Source organism: Osmerus eperlanus, chromosome 18 (assembly GCF_963692335.1).
Source record: "Osmerus eperlanus chromosome 18, fOsmEpe2.1, whole genome shotgun sequence".
Classification (NCBI taxonomy): domain Eukaryota; kingdom Metazoa; phylum Chordata; class Actinopteri; order Osmeriformes; family Osmeridae; genus Osmerus; species Osmerus eperlanus.
In genome coordinates, this window is record NC_085035.1 from 3,995,958 (window position 1) to 4,015,069 (window position 19,112).

The following is a 19,112-nucleotide window of genomic DNA, read 5'->3' on the forward strand; positions in this document are numbered from 1 at the left end:
CTACTATATGCATTAAAAGACAAAAGAGTGCCCTTGGAAATGGAAACATGACACTTGAGTAATCAAAACATAGCACCAAGCAACGACAATGACATCAGACCTGCCCCTGCTACCCACCAACATGAGAAACGCAAGCAAGTGTTGAATAAATCAAATGGGAAATGACAGTTAGAAAAAGGTGTTATTACTATGGAAACGCTGTACACTGGATGATACATTCATGACAGTCCTGGGTTTCATCTACAACGGGGGTCATCAAGACACGTTTGATGAATGTGTTCCCGCCTCTCCAACATCTGTCACTGCTGGTTTAATACAACATTCTTGATTCTCATCACTCTTGGACAACGAACCCAGCCATGGACAGAGTCAACAGCAGATCCCTTCAGAAAGACCCAGAACAAAATGATAGAATACATCAACGTATAATATACAAATATATAAAACGATACTAAGGGTTGTACTGTACTAGTCGGCAAGTCTTCTCATTAGAGGACGCATCCACTAATGATTCCAACAACAGATAAATACATTAAAAAAAACTAAATAAACCGGTGACTATAAACAAATGACCACTCATGTCATTGATATTCCTGTTTATTTGTGACCACAGTCATACAACACTCTCTTCCACTATTCGTAAACACTACAAATAAACTACAAAGACAACAAACAGTGGAATAGGGTAGATAACACACAAGTCTGCTTCCCCCACCAGTGTTTTGGGTAGCCTGTCCCTGACATACTGTCTCCAAGGGAGACCACATGTCATAGAGGGAACAGATGTGCACCTGCATCCCTCTACTGGAAGTACTGCAAGGAGGGGAAGCCCAGTGGGAGCTGGAATACCACCTTCAAAGTGTGTGTGTTTGTGTGTGTGTGTAAGGAAATGGGGGAGTCAGATGGCTGAGCGGTGAGGGAGTCGGGCTAGTAATCTGAAGGTTGCCAGTTTGATTCCCGGCTGTGCCAAATGACGTTGTGTCCTTGGGCAAGTCACTTCACCCTACTTGCTTCGGGGGGAATGTCCCCGTACTTACTGTAAGTCGCTCTGGATAAGAGCGTCTGCTAAATGACTAAATGTAAATGTAATGTAAATAAGTGTTGGATTGCTGGAGGTGTCCAGGATTTCATCTCAACTTTTCAGTGTAGACCGACTACATTTCCATTTCGATTTCAGACATAGGATGAGGAGTTTCAGGCTAGATTTGGGATTGTCAAATGACATTTCTGTTTCCGATATGAATTTGATTGCACCACAGTTCAGAAAAACCCTGACGGATGGTGGACCCCCATCTTAGGGGGAGTCATGAAATGAGTACCGAGATTGAGTGTAAGATGATGAGAAGTCAAACTTCTGAAATGTGCTGTGCTGTGCACAATTTCATACTGTAAAAGGGTGAAACTTTAGATGAAAGCAAATTAAGGGCCTTCCAATTAAAAACAATTGTGAAATCAAGCCAAGCAGTGAATGCTGAAGACATACTGTATATTGTACCTCCGGATTACTGTTCACAATTACAAAAGAAAAAAGATTTAATTCATGTTCACTGATCCTGTGGCTATACCCCTCTATATCTTTGAGATGAACGTCATTTTCTCTGTAGGGTTGACTGCATTTTAATGAACAACACAGAGCGATGCGTTCTGTACATCTTCAGAGCATAAATAATGCCCTAGTTTGGTCGGGAACAACAGCTGTACAATTAGCATGGTCTTATTCCTATAATCCTCTGATCTGGGAAGCAAAAGGGGCTGTGACCGTATGCTAAACTTATCATAGATGGCACTTGCGAAGGAGGAGCAGCCATTTCTGTGTTGAAGTAGGCCTATTTTTCAACTGTAGATGAGCCTTTGTAGGCCTGCACGTAGGTGCATTCAGTCCTAGCTTCAACACGTAACAAAAGGCTCGGCTTATTTCACATGGTGTTTTGTGCAATTGTATAGAACGTTAATGGCATCTAGCCTTTGTCTAGATGGCAGATGTTAAGGAATAATACCACACTGCAGATGTGATGCTGTTCTCAGCCCTCCCGGAGTACTGGGGGAATATTTGTACAGTAGATTCTGAACAGCCTGAGTATCAGTGTGATGACAGGATGCCGTTCTGCAAATACTTTCGCGAGACACCATCTAATCCAAGCTGTAAGACAGAGATGAACTCCTATGCGATTGTAACGCTCATCAAAAGCAACAGTCCTTCTGGGATTGGAGTGCTGTTAAATGTAATAGTACCTTTCCCGTTTGTTGACGTCTGAGGCAAAAACTGCAAATTCAATCATGTGGAAACACCAGAAGGTGCCTTGATGGATCAGTGAATTCAAAGAAAGGAGAATTTACACATCAAGCTCTGGAAAACGTTCAGGGACCACTGCACCTTTCTCTTTTCTTTCCAAATAATTAGATAAGGAAAGTTTTGAGTGAGGAACAGAAATCTTGACCTTGCAGTGGCCTCGTAAATGGAAGCCTTCTGGTCCTCCCTCAAAATGTTCCTTCTCAACGTTTTTTGTAAAGGAAAGAAAGAGGTGCAGTGGTTTCTCCATTTCTTTCCAAGCTGTGACTCTATCTGGCCACCATGGCTGCCCATTAACACAGAACGGTTCACTTGCACCACCTATTGGTGAAACGACAGAGGAGTGAGCTCAAGGATGAGTCTGGCGGATGCTGATGAATCCTTTCAAGTGAAGAGGATCGTGAGAGCTACCGAAGCAGCCTACATTTAGGTCCATCAGTTTAGGTCTGACTATTCACCTTCATTTTGGCCAACTTTTAAGTGAACTAAGAATGATAATAAGGAATTTTATTTACACCCCTCTTTCCACAGCCCAAAGCGCTACAGTCAAAGGCCATAGAGCAGAAACACAGGGAGCACTGTAAAAGTAGGTCATGAGTTGCCATTGAACAAAATTAAAGTAAGGAGCGAAAATCAGATCACAGAATAAAAACCAGGGGCCACAGTAAAACGCGGATCGCACATGCTCAGATCATGCTAGATCAGGTACACCTGAATAAACATGTTTTAACACGTTTCTTAGAAGTGTCAAAGGTAGGGGGCATTTCTCAGCACCTCTGGCGAGGCCTTAACAGTCGGTTGGGCTTTACATCCGAAGGCTCCATCTCCCCTTGTCTTTAGCTTCCACCAGAGCTGTTGGACAGGTGTTTCTGGCAGGTCGAAGGGAGCAGGCAGGTATTGTAGACGAAACACCTGATAAAATCCCGCATAGCCAGGAGCTGTACTGTGAACTGGTTTATGCATTAGAATTTGAACATTGTAATAAATGCGTAAAGAAACAGGGAGCCTGGTTTGTTTTCTCGATTTTTTGGTAGCCTTTTTTCACTTTAATTATTTTGTTTATTGACTGGACAGTTGGAGAGACACGTGAAAGCTAGGGGGAGCTACCAGGAGCTGCCGGGGAATCTGAAGCCAACATCATTGATCAAGGTGTGATGTGTTGCCAGGGTGACGCAAGTGTAAGAATGCGAGTTGCACCATTTTGAACATGCTGGACCTTTATCAAGTATACTGCCATGTAGACTAGACCCTTCTCTGCAAAACTGGGTCTGAAATATGCGACGTTTGTCAGGGATGACTGTCAATGATAACTCAGCATGGCTGCCCTGCTCTAAAAATGAACCACGCTTTCAGACTTGCGATGAGCTAACTTTCAGTGACCAAACACATTCCTCTCAGTTCTCACCCCCCCCTTTTGTGGCGTTCACCCAGACTCTCCTGCAGGAACCTGGCAGGAGAAACATATCCCCCAAGATCTATTTCTTGGTTACCATTCGGCGTTCACAAAGCAACAGTAAGGGTTCATATAAATGTACTTTATTCAAATTTCACGTTTCACAAGATAAATACATATTAAAGATTCTCTGTTTAACCACACAGGCAATGTTCTATTCTGCATTGTTAAGTGTCCTGCCAAGATGCTGCACCAGGTACATACAAGAAGCTGTTTGACTGCATCCCCAACTATTTGACAATGCATTTTTTTACAAACATTCAGATCTTTCATACAGTGTCTGCATTGTTTACTTTACTCTGAAACATCAATATATCCCTGCCCCCGGGTTACAGAATGTGTTGCCGCTGGCTAGAAACTCTGCAGTCTGTCTCTCTCATGACACTGAATTAGTATTTCAGAAACTTGCTCAAATATTCTGCTAATATTCTGCCGATGCCTTTTAAAGATACAGTAGACAGGGAAGAAACATGTCTTGGCTTGACACTATATAAACAAGAAAATGACAACATTTATATAAGTCACTCGCGAGACTCTTTTGATGGTGCAGAGCCATAAGAATTCACTTTTTACTTTGCAAAAAGCAGGCCCCTGGTGTGGTTTGTTCTAGTTCCTGCGTACGAACAGGGACTTGCCAAGACAAAAATACAATTGGTTAAAGTGTCACACACAAATCCAAAAAGCATAACGCAAGGGTTATTATTAGTACTGATAAAGAGGTGAACTTTTATGACAATATTCATTTTTTTTTTCTCAATTTTTTAGATTTAAAACAATCCATCGGTATTCATTGTACATGTCATTTCAAAGGCCTAGTCATTCTCACTCATTCCTCACACATAAACACGTGAACAATGTCGTCAACCAGCGCCACTCTCTGAGAGCGAAGTCCGTCTCAGAAGCTATACATCATCATGCTCCAAGACATATGAAGGCAATTCAGACACAGGTCTACTTTCTTATACAAAAACGATTAATAAAGAGAATAATATGATCTAGTGAAGCAATAGATACAATATATATGCAGTGTTTGCATTAGAGGCCTGGTAAAAATAGCTTGCCTTATGCACAAAGATATGCTTGTTAAGGCTACACAAACTCAAGGAAAAGCATGGTAACTTCAGTGTAAAGCCCTCTTCATAGCCTGACCCATTCCGTTGATTTCATTAACCTTTTACAAAGCGGTAAATACATAATTGGTGAACTAAATAACAGGCCTCAATGAACAAACAAAGAGAACAAAAAAGGCCATAAAGTAGAAAAAGGGTCAGTCAGGCTCCACCTTGGTCTTTAGTGGTATTGTCCTCAAGGTTTTCCTCGCTGTCCTCGTCACTGTGGAGCCTCTTGGCTGTGGCATTTTTACTCTTCTCCATTTTCAGCCCCCCCTTCTTGTGCATTGGTGTCTTTCTCCCTACAAAATGGAGTACTGGAGATGAGCAAAGTGACTTGAATTCCAAATCACGTTATAACCCTGAAAGTGATCTTGCCCACGCCAAACACTTGTGTTGCGCTGTGGTCATTCTCAAGAAGTCTTGCCAAAATGGCGAAAGTGTGCCATTTCATTTGATCTCTTTGCCACTTTTGAAACAGTTTTCTTTTCGCAAATAGAGATGATCTGTCTCTCACCTGCTGATGAAACAAATTGATCTGCATCTCCGCCGCCATTATCCTCACGGACGGCTGTGCCTTCAACCGCCCCTTCCTCGTTAGTGACTATTCTTTGTCTTGCGCTTTCGAAAACGGACTTGAGAACAATGGAATCCTCAAATATCTGTCAGGATATGACACAAAAGACATCAGGCTAAATCAGGCAAATCAACTCATCCCTTTCAAGAGCAGACCTTGCTTTGTCACGTCAAGGCTTCTACAGTTTCAACTGCATATAGACAGCTCGGGAACATGACCGAAATTGGGAATAAAGACACAATACCATCCTTGACAATAAAAAATGGCAGTCAAATGACATAAAACATACTCAGAATGGTGGAATTTGAATAATGATGGGCTTCATTTAACCCTTGTGCTGCATTCGGGTCACATGTACCAAAGGTTCACAACACGTTGTGTTTAACCAATTTTACCCAATACAAAAACAAATAAAAAGCATTTTCTTTTAACCTTCGCAATGTGGGGGGTCTGAGACAGCCCGCCGGTTAAAAGAAAATGCTTCACTTTGTTTTTGTATGCGGTAAAGTTGTCCCAATACGACGGTGGGTCACAATGACTGATGGATCCGAATGACCCGAAGAGAACACAAGTGTTAACGGCTGTATAGAGTAATGCAGTCTGTATTATCTACCTGAGAACCCTCAAGGTTGAAGGTCTGGGCGTTCAAACACAGCAGGACAATGTCTCTCTCCAGGTCACCCACACTCCTGTACTTGTGGTTACGCACTCGTTCCTGACAACTCAGAACAGCATCAATCACTAGCTATTTTCTGTGCTGAATTAATGATTATGGAAATGCTACATTATATATAGATATTTACGGTGATTGACAGCATGGGGTTGGGTTTGTGAAGCTGGCACATCAAATACCAGCCTGACCATCTGTGTCTATCAATTGGTAGAGGACTGAGGCCAGGACCATCCTGCTTGCCAGTTGGTACTTGGTATCTAAGTAATTGCTGGCAGAGATTGTCTTGGCTGCCTCACAAACATACTTAGTAACTTTACCAGTAGTGGAGTAAGTCAGTAGTTCCGAACAACCCTGGACTAAATAGTCTAAAATCACAACAGCTCCTAAATGTTCCCTTCCCTTGCGTCATCATCGACAAAATCATCTCCATGTGCCACCATAATGGAGTCTCTGGGATTTCACCGGAATGGGAGTTAAGCACATTCCCCAGCGATAGGCAAGGTTTGCTAAGTTTGTTGAGACCACCTACCCTGATCCTTCTAAAGTCCACAGGCTTGCGGATGAGCTCGTAGTACTCGGGGACCTCTTTCTTAGACGGCAGCTGAACGAAGCCTTTACTGATCTGACGTCCCAACCTGGAAACGTTCAACACAGCAATCGGGACAGGAAGAAACAGGATCCTCCTCGAGTCACATGGTCTGTGCCGTGACAGATGTCTCTGTATTCACAGTTGTTCGTTAACATCGAATTAGAATGAGGGGAATGCCCACCCTGGGGGACGTGTTCTGTGTTCTGCCTGTGCCCTGACAAAGGCATGTGCGACAGACTGACTCACAGACTGAGGTGACGGCGCACAAGCAGCTAACGCAAACCGCGACAAAGCATCGACGGAACAATCGGGAGTTTCGAGTCTCACCCGTCCTTGTAGTTGATGACCATGTCGACCAGTGTGTGGAGTTGTCTCGTCAGTTCGGGGGGGTTGGGGGGAAGCTTCTCTGCCGGGGGGCGCCCACGCTTCCTTTTGACCTTCTCACCCGCCTCGTGGCCAATCTCCGCCGTCTTGTTTCCGTGGTGATGGCTTTTCCGTTTCTTTGCACTGATGTCCTCCTCCATGTCATTCAAGGCCCCGTTCCGCTCAGCCTGTGGAGACAGGCTTAAAAGTAACCCACTGACTACTTTAATTATCCGAGCCATTTCAAGCCGAGAGGTCAATAATAGCGTCAGTATCACTGCAACGACAAAAAACAACCACTCCTGTGGCAAAGGGGGGGTAAAGATGGACTTTGATTCCTAACAATTTCTATTTGTTTATGCCATTTCCTTCGCCATACTCTTTACACAAAGTCTACGATCAGGCTAGACAGTAATTTCGTCTCTGATTGTTACTGTCAAACAAGACAAATCTATAGAAGGCTCTTGTATCAACATCAATATTGTATCCACAAAAGCCCTTAAGAACTGTAAACACACGAGCGCAGAATGTCTATGCAATAATCAACATACATTACCTCCTCCATCTGAGGGACATTAGTGAGGGGAATGTACTACTTGGAAAACAGAAAACGTAGGGTTGCCTTTCTGCCACGCCAGAGTAGAAAAAATATTGAATCTCCAAATCTGTGTTTTCTGTTAACATGTCCAGAAAACGGTATGTGTTTGTGTGCGATAGTGAGGAGGAGAGATTGGTTTCGACCATGGCCATGTATGTTATTTCCATTCGTCTCCTAGCAGCAAATGTCTGGTGCAACCACTGTATTTTACACAAAGACAATTAAAGTCTAGACTTATGCATGCAGCAGCAGTGGTAAAGGGTGGAGGAAGGAAATGGATTCATATTCAGCAGAGAGGAATGCAGCCTGGTCAATTTAAACGGAATATTGATGTCGAAATCGCACATGCATAATCACGTGAATGCACACACAGATCACGTTGAGAACTGTATGAGAACGCAATTTCATAATCGACGAAATACACAGAGAAGGGTGGTTTGTAATGCGGCACTTCATGTTCCTCTGATGTTTCGCATATACACAACTCGCACAATGAACACGCAGAGGAACAGGGCCTCATGCCATTAACGTTCATAAGAAAATGATCACATTTCCATCATTAGTGTATGCACACGCACACTAAGAACCTGCTGAGCACCATCACCAACTGTAGACACCGAACAAGCAAAAAGGCATGAGTTACAGATTTGAGGGAGATCGGCGATGACAGCGAAACGACAACAAAAGAAATTCGGTGGGAGATCGTTGCCCAGAATTCCCTCAGAGAGAGAGGGAAGCTTTAACCACCGGCACTACTGTCTCCCTAATGCACTGCAACCGCTCCAGCGGAGCACAGAGCTGGAGAATAATCCGGAAAGACGGACAATACCCCTAAAACGTTGCCTGTCTAAGCGCGAGTGTGTGTGTGTGTGTTCACGTGTACAGTATATGTGTGTGTGTGTGTGTGCCTGTGCTGTATGTGATGCTCCATGCCTGTACCATCTCCAAACAAGCCTGCCTCTTCCCAGACTTGTCTGGCAATGATACCCCCTCATCCGTTACAACACACACCTACACACTCCCTCTCCCTCTCTCGCACACTCACAGACGTGAACACACTTTCCACTCGCTCCATCTCTCACACTCACACACGCACACACACTCTCCCTCTCTCCCTCTGCGATGTAGTCTGGCTGGATCCTATGCTGTGGAATAAAGACAGGAAGGAAGGAAGGAGGATATTTACCTGACTGCAATCTGCAGGCTGGATGTCAGGATCGGCTGCAGCTGGAGGGGAGAGAATTAGCAAGCCAGCATAGCGGCGGGCTGCAAGTCTCTTCATCAGCTGATCACTCAAAAGCAGAGCCCAGAAGGGGGAGAATAAAAGCGCTATGTTTTCATACACAAATCAATGGGCTGGGGGAAAATACTAATGTAATAGTCATCTCCGACTGCAGCTCTCTGCAGTATCTTTTCCACCAGAGGAAGGCCCCAAGCTCTCCCTCTGCATGTTTTAATATCGACTGTCGCTACACAATTTTTTTTTCTGCCCTCCCGTTCAAGTTATCGGGTCCAGCCTTTTTTCACAGAATGATTTTTGCATTGCGTTTCTGAGGGTGTGGATCCGTGTGGAGTCTGTCGGCGTATAGGAATCCATTCAGCACGTGAAACTGCTCAGACGGCAGAATGGTTCAGTGAAAATGATTTCCGCTAATGATGTCATGGCTCAAGGCTTTTTGGAATTACATCTTTTATGTTCAAATGATTATATATATCAGGACATGCCTGTTATATACATTGCTGTGTGTGTGTGTGTATGTATGCCTGTTAGAAAAAAATGCTACAATCTGTTAGGGAATGATACGGCTGGGAAAGAATTCTCACTAACTCTCACTAAATGACGGCTAGATTCCTGTCCACCTACGCGTCTATGTACAATGTCACAGTTGGGAATTAAATGTAAACATAAGACTCTAGGGAAAGCGGCAGGTGGTTGGCCATTGGTCTGCAGCAGACTGGAGGCTACCTGCAGACCTGCAGCTCACCTGCTGATGTGCACCACAATGAGAACCTTGAGAGAACATCACACCCCGTGGATAGAACATCAGACAGACGTAAACATGGATCTGTCCTCGCCGTCAGAATCATGCCCTTCATGTGAATGGTATAGCTAGCATCACCGGGGGCATCGAACACGACTCATTCAATCCATTCACCTGAAGCTATTGCTTTTACTGGAATCCCCTACACGGTCATCTCTCCATGGCAACTGCTGATGAAACATGTGACCATTGGCCTGACTTGTTCTTATGATAAGAATATTTATTACGATCAAATCCACATAGCAAGGACATGATTTTATCATCAAAACCGTATTCCAGAATGAGTAACGTCGTCTGGGCGGGTCCCAGCGTGATGGAGATTTCATTTTATTCCCATGTACTTCAAAATACAATTTCCCCTGCCTCTTGTTACCATAGCAACGCCACATTTTGATGTTGGACCTCGTAGGCAGTTATGGCTCTGTATCCAATCACTGTGCTAGGGAGTGACACACACACACACACACACACTTACTTACACATTGACAATGGACAACACATGCAAAATGGACGTACAGGAAAAAATAACTATTACAGTTGATGCAGCCATCTAGCATTTCTCAATTCGCACAAAGACTCACTCGATTGTCTAAAATGTCATTGCATCAACACAGAGCCAAAAGAGTGTTGACGCAAAAAGACAAATGTCATCAAAAGACTGCAAAGCCATCCGGCCCCTTCAATGTATCACAGAAACTACAGACTGTGAACATAGCCTACACATGTATTCATGGTCAGAATATCATAAAGCAGCCATCTTGATAGCAAAGCTGAGATAAACATTCTCGATGCAGCTCCTTTGTTTTCCTGGCTGGGAGTGTGTGAACCATGTGGAACACCATCCCCCATCCCCCCCCCCCCCCCCCCCCCACCCCACAAAAAAAAGAAAAGACAGCACGTCAGAACTGTGTCTCGACAAGTGAATTTCAGCACTGTTAAAGTCTGGCAGCCTATGATGACAAGCACTCCCAAACTTAGCTCACAGTAGGGCACATCACACACTCTGGATGTGAAAAGGTTGGTCTTGTCTGACGAGACTCGGATCCATTATCGTCCATCCAGCTGTCGGACGCTCCGGGAGGGAGAGCAGCCGGATGGACGACCCCACTGACGAGACTTACTTAACGGCATGGATCTCTCGTGAACCAGGCTTCTAACAACTTGTATATACTGTATATATATATATATATATATATAGACATTAACATAAGTAGACACAAAACTCATTTGTGCTGGAAGCTCATGAAATCAACGTGAAAGTTTCCGAGCGTGTCTTTGAAAGAGAATCATTTCTTTCCGAGAGAGCAAGGGGAGGATAATGAGACGACACGGGGAGATGTGGACAGGGGGGGGAAGGGTGGTGGCAGAAATAGAAAAACCACAGACAGAAGGAGCTTATTGACAGCTGTGTCTAAATTAGCCCCTTCCCTAATGAGGGACAACTGACAATCACACTCACTTCCACTTCCTGATCCTCCGACAGGATTCCCTCCGTGCTAAACGTGTCTCACTTCCTGTGCCGGTGGCGGCCCGGGTGTCAGCCTGGTGGGGATTTAGGGATGCTCTCTGAAAGAGAAACAGCTGGAGGCTGAATGTTGATGGTCCACTAACATTCAGAGGGAATGCTAAGAGTTCATCATGAGGAAACAGAGGGAGGGAGAGGGGGGGTTGCTCATTAAATATTTTGCTGGAATGCTCCATCTTTATTGGGAGGCAAATATCATGGATAGATTCTACTGTAGGTTTGCACTGGAATAAAGTGTTCCCAGCAGGTGGGGCTGTGTCTATCCACTTTGGTATGAGAGCAGAAGGAACAGAAGGAAATGCCTTAATGAGCTCATTAGTTTGCTGCTTGGAAATCTACAGTATCTAGTTATTACTGTTCGCACCTAAGTAGGACCAAAAAAAGAAAACCCGCTCTTGATTAATTTCAGTTTATTACATTAAAAGCACAGGGCATACCTTTATTAAAATATTCTTGAACATTCTAATACATAATTGGTCATTCGAAAGGCTATATTTCCAAAGTGCTTTGATATACTTTACAGTATATACAAGAAACACACTATATATTAAAATATATATTGTTTAGGTAGCTACAAACAATGACAAATCTCTATAAACAATATTCAGTAATCAATTTGCTTATTGGCTCGTTCTTAAATGACAGAAATCCACCAACCTGTGGGACAGTTGCTTGCATAGATGAACAGTAAAGAAGCTTAAAATACATTTCAGACAACCAGCCATACAAATCACAGAATAGAACAGTCATGTTACTTGGCAACCATTTCATTCAATGTGGCTTCTTCCACTGAAGCTGGAGAGGGCCCTGTTGCTGGCACGAGGCGTTCCCTGAGGTGAGAGAGGGCACACACACACACACAAATAATATGAAACGACAAATCCAAAACATCAAAATGGAAAAGACTTTAAAATATGAAGTATTACCCACCCCAGCAGGCCCTTTGGAGAAGTTGACGTGTGCATAGAGCAGCACAGCTATATCTCTGTGTCCAGCCTCCAGGGCAATGGACAGGGCTGTGCTCTCATCCTGCATACAGACACACACACAGACGGACACACACAATAGCACTTCAGAAGGCGGCAAACATTTCCCTCTGTGAGAGTTTGTTTTGCCGGACAGATAAACCCCTCTGTTGACAGCCAGCGACAGCCCCCCCCCCCCCCCCCACGAAAGGGGAGTTAGAGGGGTCAGGGGTTACATCCGCAGATGCACAGCGGAGGCGCACGCCACAAGTTACACCCCCCCACCACACACACACGCACACACTCAAGCCTGCCTTCAAACTAACCACTGCACCCGCTGCCATGCCTGTTATCGAGGCGCTAACACAGTCGTCAAGATGTTGGCGAGATCCAAAATAGCCCTAACAATTAGGATCATGGCTGAGTCGGAGATGCCACCGCCTCCCTAGTGAGAAGTCACCCCCCCCCCCCAAGTCCCCTGCGTTTCTCTCCTGCTGCGAGTGAGAGAAACAGTCTACAGCCCCCCCCCCCACCCCCCCCCACACACACGCACAGAGACCAGAGGGCCCGCGTCAGTGGAGACTCACGCCGTCTTTCAGGGTGGCATCGCAGCCCGTCTGGGCCAGCAACAGGCGGACCATCTCGGCGTGGCCGTGCTCGCTGGCGCACATGAGCGCCGTGGAGCCCTCGTCGTCCTGCAAGTTGACCTCGGCTCCCCGGGCCAGCAGGCCCCGCACCATGTCCATCCGACCGTGGCTCACCGCCAGCATCAGGGCTGTCTGGCCCGCCTGGAAATAAGAAAGGGGAGGGAACTAACAACTGCCATGCCTGTTATCGAGGCGTCAAGATGTTGGCGAGATCCAAAATAGCCCTAACAATTAGGATCATGGCTGAGTCGGAGATGTCACCGCCTCCCTAGTGAGAAGTCCCCCTCCCCCCCCCCCCCCCCCCCCCTCCAGGCTGGGACTGACCTGGCTGGCTCTGGCGTTGACGTCTCCCTGGGTGAAGAGCTCCTCCACCACCCTCATGTCGTCTGGCGCCTCCACGGCCGCCAGCGCCGCCAGCATGATGGGCGTGTAGCCCGCCTTGTTCTGCTGGTTCACGTTACACACCTCTGAGGGGAGGAGAGGGAGAAGGGGAGTGACTGGTGTGCAACGAGAGGGCAAACGGGTGGACTTATGCAGCGTTCCCAAATGTGAAAACAGGAGCCCCCCCCCCTTCTCCTCGTTTCCACGGATACGACCACAACACGACACTGCTAAGATGCGTCGTTCCTGCCAAACGGCCGAGGAGACCAGACAGGTGACCCCCCCCCCCCGGGCAGGTACCCGCGTCCAGCAGCGTCTTGACCACGCGGAAGTTGGAGTGAGACACGCTGTAGTGAAGGGCCGTGTTTCCATTGCTGTCGGCCATGTTGGCCACGTGTCTCAGCACCGAAGGAGAGACGGCCCTGAAGGCCGACAGGTAATCGGTCACCGCCGCGGGGACGGCGCACTTCTGACTGGACACACGGAACCACTCGTGCTGGAGTGTGTTCAGGCAAGACCGCTGGAGGGAGGGGAAGGCATACGCACAGACAGAAAGCAGAAAACAGAATCTTAGCCAACCTCCTCAATTTCCTGTAAGTAGAGCAATTTGAACAACGTGGACCATGTAGTAATTATGGGCATGAAACAGAATAGAAATAAACAGCGAACACCAAAAAACAATCATTCTGTCAAACCCACCACAAAACCCTCTTGTCAAGAGGGCTGTGAAGACCAGGCCAAGGCTTAGTCACAGCCTCTCACCACAAGCACAGATCCTGCTTTTTAAAAAGGGGTTCTCTGGGGCACTCAGAGTACACAACCAGTCACGAAATGGGCGAAGAAGCAGGTTATATGGTCTGTCTAACACATTTCCTAAGACGGCTCTTGAGGGTGCTTGTTTGGCTGCACAGTGACATGATTCTGATCTCTTAACATTGCCCTCATCCCCAGCTCTCTCAGCCCCGTCGTTCCATATTAACTTCTCTCTAAATTCTCTTTGAACATTTAAGACCCGTTTTTTCCTTATCCAAAATTCTTCACTATTTCAACATATTTTTTTTCCTTCTTCACATTTTTCGGTAATTCGGATTTTATATGCATCGATGAGAAGACTAGAATTGAAAAAACTCCTTTGTAGCATCGGATTATCTGCGGGATAGGACGGGAGCCAAGAGAGTCACTGACAGCTTGACTGACAATAACTCAGAACAAGGTCGTCCCTTTAGAATTGCCTTTAATGTCCATGAATCCCTGGAGAAGGAGAGTTAGACGTGTCTACATATTTCAGAGAAAATGTAATAAAAAAAAAATATTCCTAACTATTCTAGTAAGCTTGGGGGTATGCCACTCACCTGCTCCCTGCTGGTTAAGGACTTCTCATCACTTAGGTGGATCCTCAGGGACTGACATGCAGACATCACCTTTTCACTCAGTTTAAACCTGCAGGGGGTGGCCCGGATGACATATATTCCCAAGTTAAATATTTGACTGGTCTAGTTAATAAGAATACCAGATTTTATGGAATACAGTTTGATTCTGCATACTTGGTAGGGTATACATTTTTATATCGAGGAACTCAATCTATTATTCTCCATCCTCATGGTCTTGACAGACGGAAGCACTCACCTCCCATGTAGCTGAACTCTTAAATGACTTCGGCATCCTCCGCCGACGGCGCCTTTGCTCGTACACGCTTCTGCACTTTCTCGATCTGACATTCCAGTGCTCGCCCTGCATTTCCCATTCCTTTCCTCGTCCTCAGAGCTGGCGTCTTCAGAGCTGGGGGGCTGGCACCGGGGGTCCCACCTGGAGTCAACACACAACCATTTGACTGAAGACCTAACTAGCCTGGTGGTTCTCAACCCTGGTCCTCAGGTACCCCCTGTCCTCCATGTTTTAGATGTTTCCCTGCTCCAACACACCTGATTCAAATGAACGGGTCGTTATCTAGTTATGCAGAAGCCTGTTAACGACCATTCATTTGAATCAGGTGTGTTGGAGCAGGGAAACATCTAAAACATGCAGGACAGGGGGTACCTGAGGACCAGGGTTGAGAACCACTGTGCTAGCCTAATACTGCAAGGGTTGTCATCTCCACTAAATAACCAGGTGGGATCTAGATAGAACATTTTCTGATTGGAAGCATCAGAAACTCACCCTGTTCTTACGCCCATGAATTTCAGGCTCTTCCTGGTCGCAATAGAGCCTGTGTCGCCATCTTGTTTCTTCATGATAGATCTTAAGTTGAAGGCATTGGCTGGCTGGACTGTAGAAAAACAAACTTTACTATGCATATATATAGATTATATTATAACATAGATAGGTAGGTATGCATGTTTTAAAACTTGAGGATGAGAGAATATCTGACGTGTTAAGAGACTTTCAGTGAAATGAAAAGGAAAATCATTTTAAGTGACTCCTTCTCTAGCTAGCATTCCTTCTCACACACCCAAACATTCTCCTACATCGACATGTAATTTTAGAGCCTGCCAGCCACAGACCACTATGCAATGAGATGTGTACTCTCCAAAACCCAACCTCGCCAAATATTTTAAGTGCGGGCCTTCGAGATCCAATGCCAAACCAGAGCCCTATTTCTTTGACTGCCGTTTATGCTCGTTTATAAAAGGCCTTGGGAGCAGTCTGAAAACAGAATACTCCCCATTTTTGCTCTGCCATTCTCGGCAATGTTTCTCTCTCCGTCTGTCTGTCTCTAAGAGATATACAGACACAAACGCACAAATTGGTTTACCTCGCACATCTGTGGACAGTTGGCATTCTGTCGGGGTCTGTCTCCTGACGTCCAACCCCAGGGGCAAGTCATCCAGGGGTGTGTTATTTTGAAGACTGCTATCCGAGTTATCTGAGAGAGGGAGAGCGAGAGAGAGCGAGAGAGAGCGCGAGAGGAAAAGCATGAGACTCCACAATTTGAGAGAGGAAAAAACTAAAATAAGCCTGAATCCCATCTAAACAGTAAAAAACGTTTGAACGAGCGCCTGCCAAGAGGCTCCTTCAGTACCTGTGGAGGGAAGCGAAGTGAGCCCCAGTCTCATGGCAGCGTCCATGCTGGTCACGGCGCTGGCCAGCTGGCTGCTGATGGGGCCAAGGCGGCTGCTGTGAGGCTGGATGAACACGGTGCCAGGCTTGAGGCTGCTGTGAGGCGGGGTGAACACCTCTCCCAGCTCGCTGTAGCTCTCCGTCAGCAGGCCCTGCTGTTCCATCAACAGATGCTGCATCTTCTCTATGTAGTGGTCCAAGCCGGGCTCTGGCTTCCCCTGAGGAGACAGCTGTGTGGACTGCGGGGGAGGTTGTGATTGGCTGGAGTAGTCGTGTATCCTCCCCTCCCCCACCCCAACACTCCTGGTCTTGGTGGGGTCGGGCAGGAGGGACGGCCCGCACGCCATGTTTCGCGTTTTCAACCCGACCAGGAAGTTCTCGTTGACGCTAGCCATTCCCACGCCCATGTCTCGGAGCGTCGCCTTAGCAAGCGCGACGGTGGTTCGGGTCGGATCGTCGCCTGCCCAGGAGGAGGAACCGACGGCAACCGAGCGGGTCTTGGCGACCACCTGGAGGTCATGGACGCTGCTGTTGCCCACGGCGACCGTCCGCGTGACAGCGTGAGCGGTGTTGGTGTGCTTCTCTTGGGTGTTGAGGACAGTGTTGGTGCTGGAGTTGGTGTTGAACGAGCGGCTGGTATTGGTGAAGCGAGACACCGAGCTGTGCGCCGTGTTGGTGAGTTGGGAGGCGGTCTGAGGAGAGACCATGACCCCCAGGTCAATGCCTCTGATTGGCTCCGTGGCCACGCCATGAGAAACAAGCTCCTTTACGGTCTCGCCCACTGCCCATCCATCACCAGAAGCCAAATCCCCCAAGGTCACATCTGTGTTGATGCCCAATTCACACATCTTGATCTCTGCCCCCACACTCCTGGAGTGCATCAACACCTGCCTACCGACACACTGATCTCTCCTCCCCACGTGCTCTCTGACCTCCCACTGGCTCATTAACACTTCCGGGCCAGAGCTTACACTCCTGACCAGTGGCCTACACAACATCCCCACAGAGCGCACCGCCACCTCCCAGCTTCCTCCGGTGCAAGCATCCTTCAGGTGTGTGTGGTTGCCCACCGCCACGCTCCTGGTCTGGGTCTGAGTTTCGGTGGCTGTGCTGGAGGTGGACGGCCGGGCGGTGGAGCCTTTATCGGACCGGTTCCGGGCACCGGCGGCGTGCAGCTCCAGTCTCAGACGCCCCATCTCTGTCTGGAGGGTGGTATCCTTGAGCTCAGCCTCCAATTGGCCAATCCGCTCCTTCAGGGCTTCGATGATTTGCTGTTGGGCTTCAAGCTCCGCCTCCCTGTCTGTGACGATTCCGAGCTGGGCCTCAGAAACGCCAGTTGCCACGCACCTGGTTTCGATCGGTCTGGTCTCCACAGACGCATTCTTGTATTGCTTCGAAGATGTAGCGGGCGCCTGGTCCTTTTCTTCATCAATCCCGACCGTGGCAGCCACGTGAGGCCTCCTGTAAAGCGCAGGTTGGTCCAGTCCGTGGCGAGCATGCAAACGGCCTCCCTTGATGGTTCTCTCCAGTGCCTCCATCTCAGCAGTCAGCTGCCTGAACTCCCTCAGGCCTGAGGTGGCACTGTGCTCCCTGGCTTCCAGCTCCTCTTCAGTCTTATCCTCTCGGAGCTCCGACACCTTCCCGACACCGGGGGGCCTCTGCATGCGGTCCGAGCTGCCCGCACTGTGGGCTCTTTTCCGGAAGACGTCGCTCAGCTCTTGGTTCTTGTTCGGGTTCTTCATCAGAGACACCATCTGCCTCTTCTCCTGCTGCAAGACGGAGATCTTGACCTGCAGGACGGGAATCGTCTTCACCTGATCCTCCAGCTCCTTCAGCCTCTGCAAGGCCACCACCATCTGATCCCTGACGTGCTGCAGGTGCTGGGGGCTGAGGCCTGTCACTGGAGTGGCCCTGCCAGAGCTCTGGGGGCTGGGGCCACTGCCCAGCAAGGAGCTGGGCTGGAGGGACAGCTCTGCACCACTTGGCTTGTTCCCATTGGTATCCTGGTTATAGGCGCCCCAGCCGGTAAACGGCGACAGGGACCCGCTGGAACCCACTCCCCCGAAACTGGCGAGCCTGCGGCGGGGATGAGGCTCTGGCTGAGTCAGGGGGCTCTTTTCCTGCTCCAAACGTCTCCGGGTCTCCATCAGAGTTCTCTCTACCAGGGGGTTGTATCTTGGTACGGCCAGAGATCGGGCCCCAGTGGGGGGCTTCCCGTCTGAAGGCTTCTGAGACACCGGGGCTCCCTCCGAGCTAGAGGGCGTGGTGGCGTTGGAGGACGTTCCGTGGGGAGGGGGAAGAGGGGGACGCCCTCTGCTGATGGAGGAAAACCTAGTGTCGTCGCTACTGGCCGAGGACAAGGACTCTGAGGAGGTCCATTGGTTGGGTGTGGTGCCACTCTGTGGTTCCCCCGCACTACTGGCCTCTCTGGGCCTCCTTCTGAAGCTTAGCCTCTTCATCGTGGAGCACTTTTGGATATCGTCCACGTACTTGAGGAAGTCCAGGTCCAATTGGTAACCATAGGAAGTCTCCAAGCAACAGGGAACAGTATCTCCAGCGCTGTGAACTTTGTAAGACGGAGAAAAGCACTTAAGTCGTTGGTTGTGAACTGAATATTCATATCAGGAAATAAAAGATACAAGGCATATGTAAATTATGAATTCCCAAGCTATACCGATATAAAGTGATGGCAAAAAGAAAAACAATTTCATGATCTTCATACAAAATATAAAAGAGATATTTTTTCTAAAACATTTTCACTTTAGGTCAAATGTGCATGAACTGTTAACGGAATTCATTCTTTTTGGGCATCTTCTTCTTTAAAAGCAGACTCCAAAAGACAA

General features: G+C 47.5%; 2 protein-coding genes across 4 annotated transcripts; both read right to left on the reverse strand.

Annotated features, from left to right (window-relative positions):
- Nucleotides 1-3,820: 3,820 nt before the first annotated feature.
- Nucleotides 3,821-10,042, reverse strand: LOC134038943 (probable global transcription activator SNF2L2). Of its 3 annotated transcripts, XM_062484616.1 has the most exons (7): nucleotides 9,809-10,042; nucleotides 8,839-8,937; nucleotides 7,019-7,242; nucleotides 6,632-6,737; nucleotides 6,043-6,144; nucleotides 5,370-5,514; nucleotides 3,821-5,169 (listed from the first exon to the last, which is right to left on the reverse strand). In XM_062484616.1, exons 2-7 carry the CDS (start codon nucleotides 8,932-8,934, stop codon nucleotides 5,015-5,017), a joined length of 828 nt encoding a protein of 275 aa, XP_062340600.1. In that variant the 5' UTR covers nucleotides 8,935-8,937; nucleotides 9,809-10,042; the 3' UTR covers nucleotides 3,821-5,014. The 3 variants fall into 3 exon arrangements, with proteins under 3 accessions (XP_062340600.1, XP_062340601.1, XP_062340599.1); XM_062484617.1 differs by lacking the exon at nucleotides 9,809-10,042 and having other exon boundaries at nucleotides 3,821-5,154; nucleotides 8,839-9,324; XM_062484615.1 differs by lacking the exon at nucleotides 9,809-10,042 and having other exon boundaries at nucleotides 8,839-9,324.
- Nucleotides 10,043-11,612: 1,570 nt separating this feature from the next.
- Nucleotides 11,613-18,825, reverse strand: LOC134039069 (KN motif and ankyrin repeat domain-containing protein 1-like). The gene is made up of 10 exons (XM_062484819.1): nucleotides 16,232-18,825; nucleotides 15,965-16,075; nucleotides 15,370-15,478; nucleotides 14,839-15,018; nucleotides 14,565-14,652; nucleotides 13,513-13,732; nucleotides 13,156-13,298; nucleotides 12,772-12,972; nucleotides 12,150-12,248; nucleotides 11,613-12,049 (listed from the first exon to the last, which is right to left on the reverse strand). The coding sequence occupies exons 1-10, from the start codon at nucleotides 18,726-18,728 to the stop codon at nucleotides 11,987-11,989; spliced, it is 3,711 nt and encodes a 1,236-aa protein (XP_062340803.1). The 5' UTR covers nucleotides 18,729-18,825; the 3' UTR covers nucleotides 11,613-11,986.
- Between the last annotated feature and the right edge of the window lie 287 nt (nucleotides 18,826-19,112).

Bases quoted from the DNA above. Each gene is read 5' to 3' on its own strand.
- LOC134038943 (XM_062484616.1), bottom strand. From the start codon at position 8,934: ATGAAGAGACTTGCAGCCCGCCGCTATGCTGGCTTGCTAATTCTCTCC. The intron at 7,243-8,838 runs GTAAATATCCTC...CTGTCTCCACAG, and splicing joins AGCCTGCAGATTGCAGTCAG to GCTGAGCGGAACGGGGCCTT. The intron at 6,738-7,018 runs GTGAGACTCGAA...GAACGTTTCCAG, and splicing joins GTCATCAACTACAAGGACGG to GTTGGGACGTCAGATCAGTA.
- LOC134039069 (XM_062484819.1), bottom strand. From the start codon at position 18,728: ATGAAGAGGCTAAGCTTCAGAAGGAGGCCCAGAGAGGCCAGTAGTGCG. The intron at 14,653-14,838 runs GTGAGTGCTTCC...CACCCCCTGCAG, and splicing joins AGAGTTCAGCTACATGGGAG to GTTTAAACTGAGTGAAAAGG. The intron at 13,733-14,564 runs GTGAGTGGCATA...CCCTCCCTCCAG, and splicing joins CCTTAACCAGCAGGGAGCAG to CGGTCTTGCCTGAACACACT.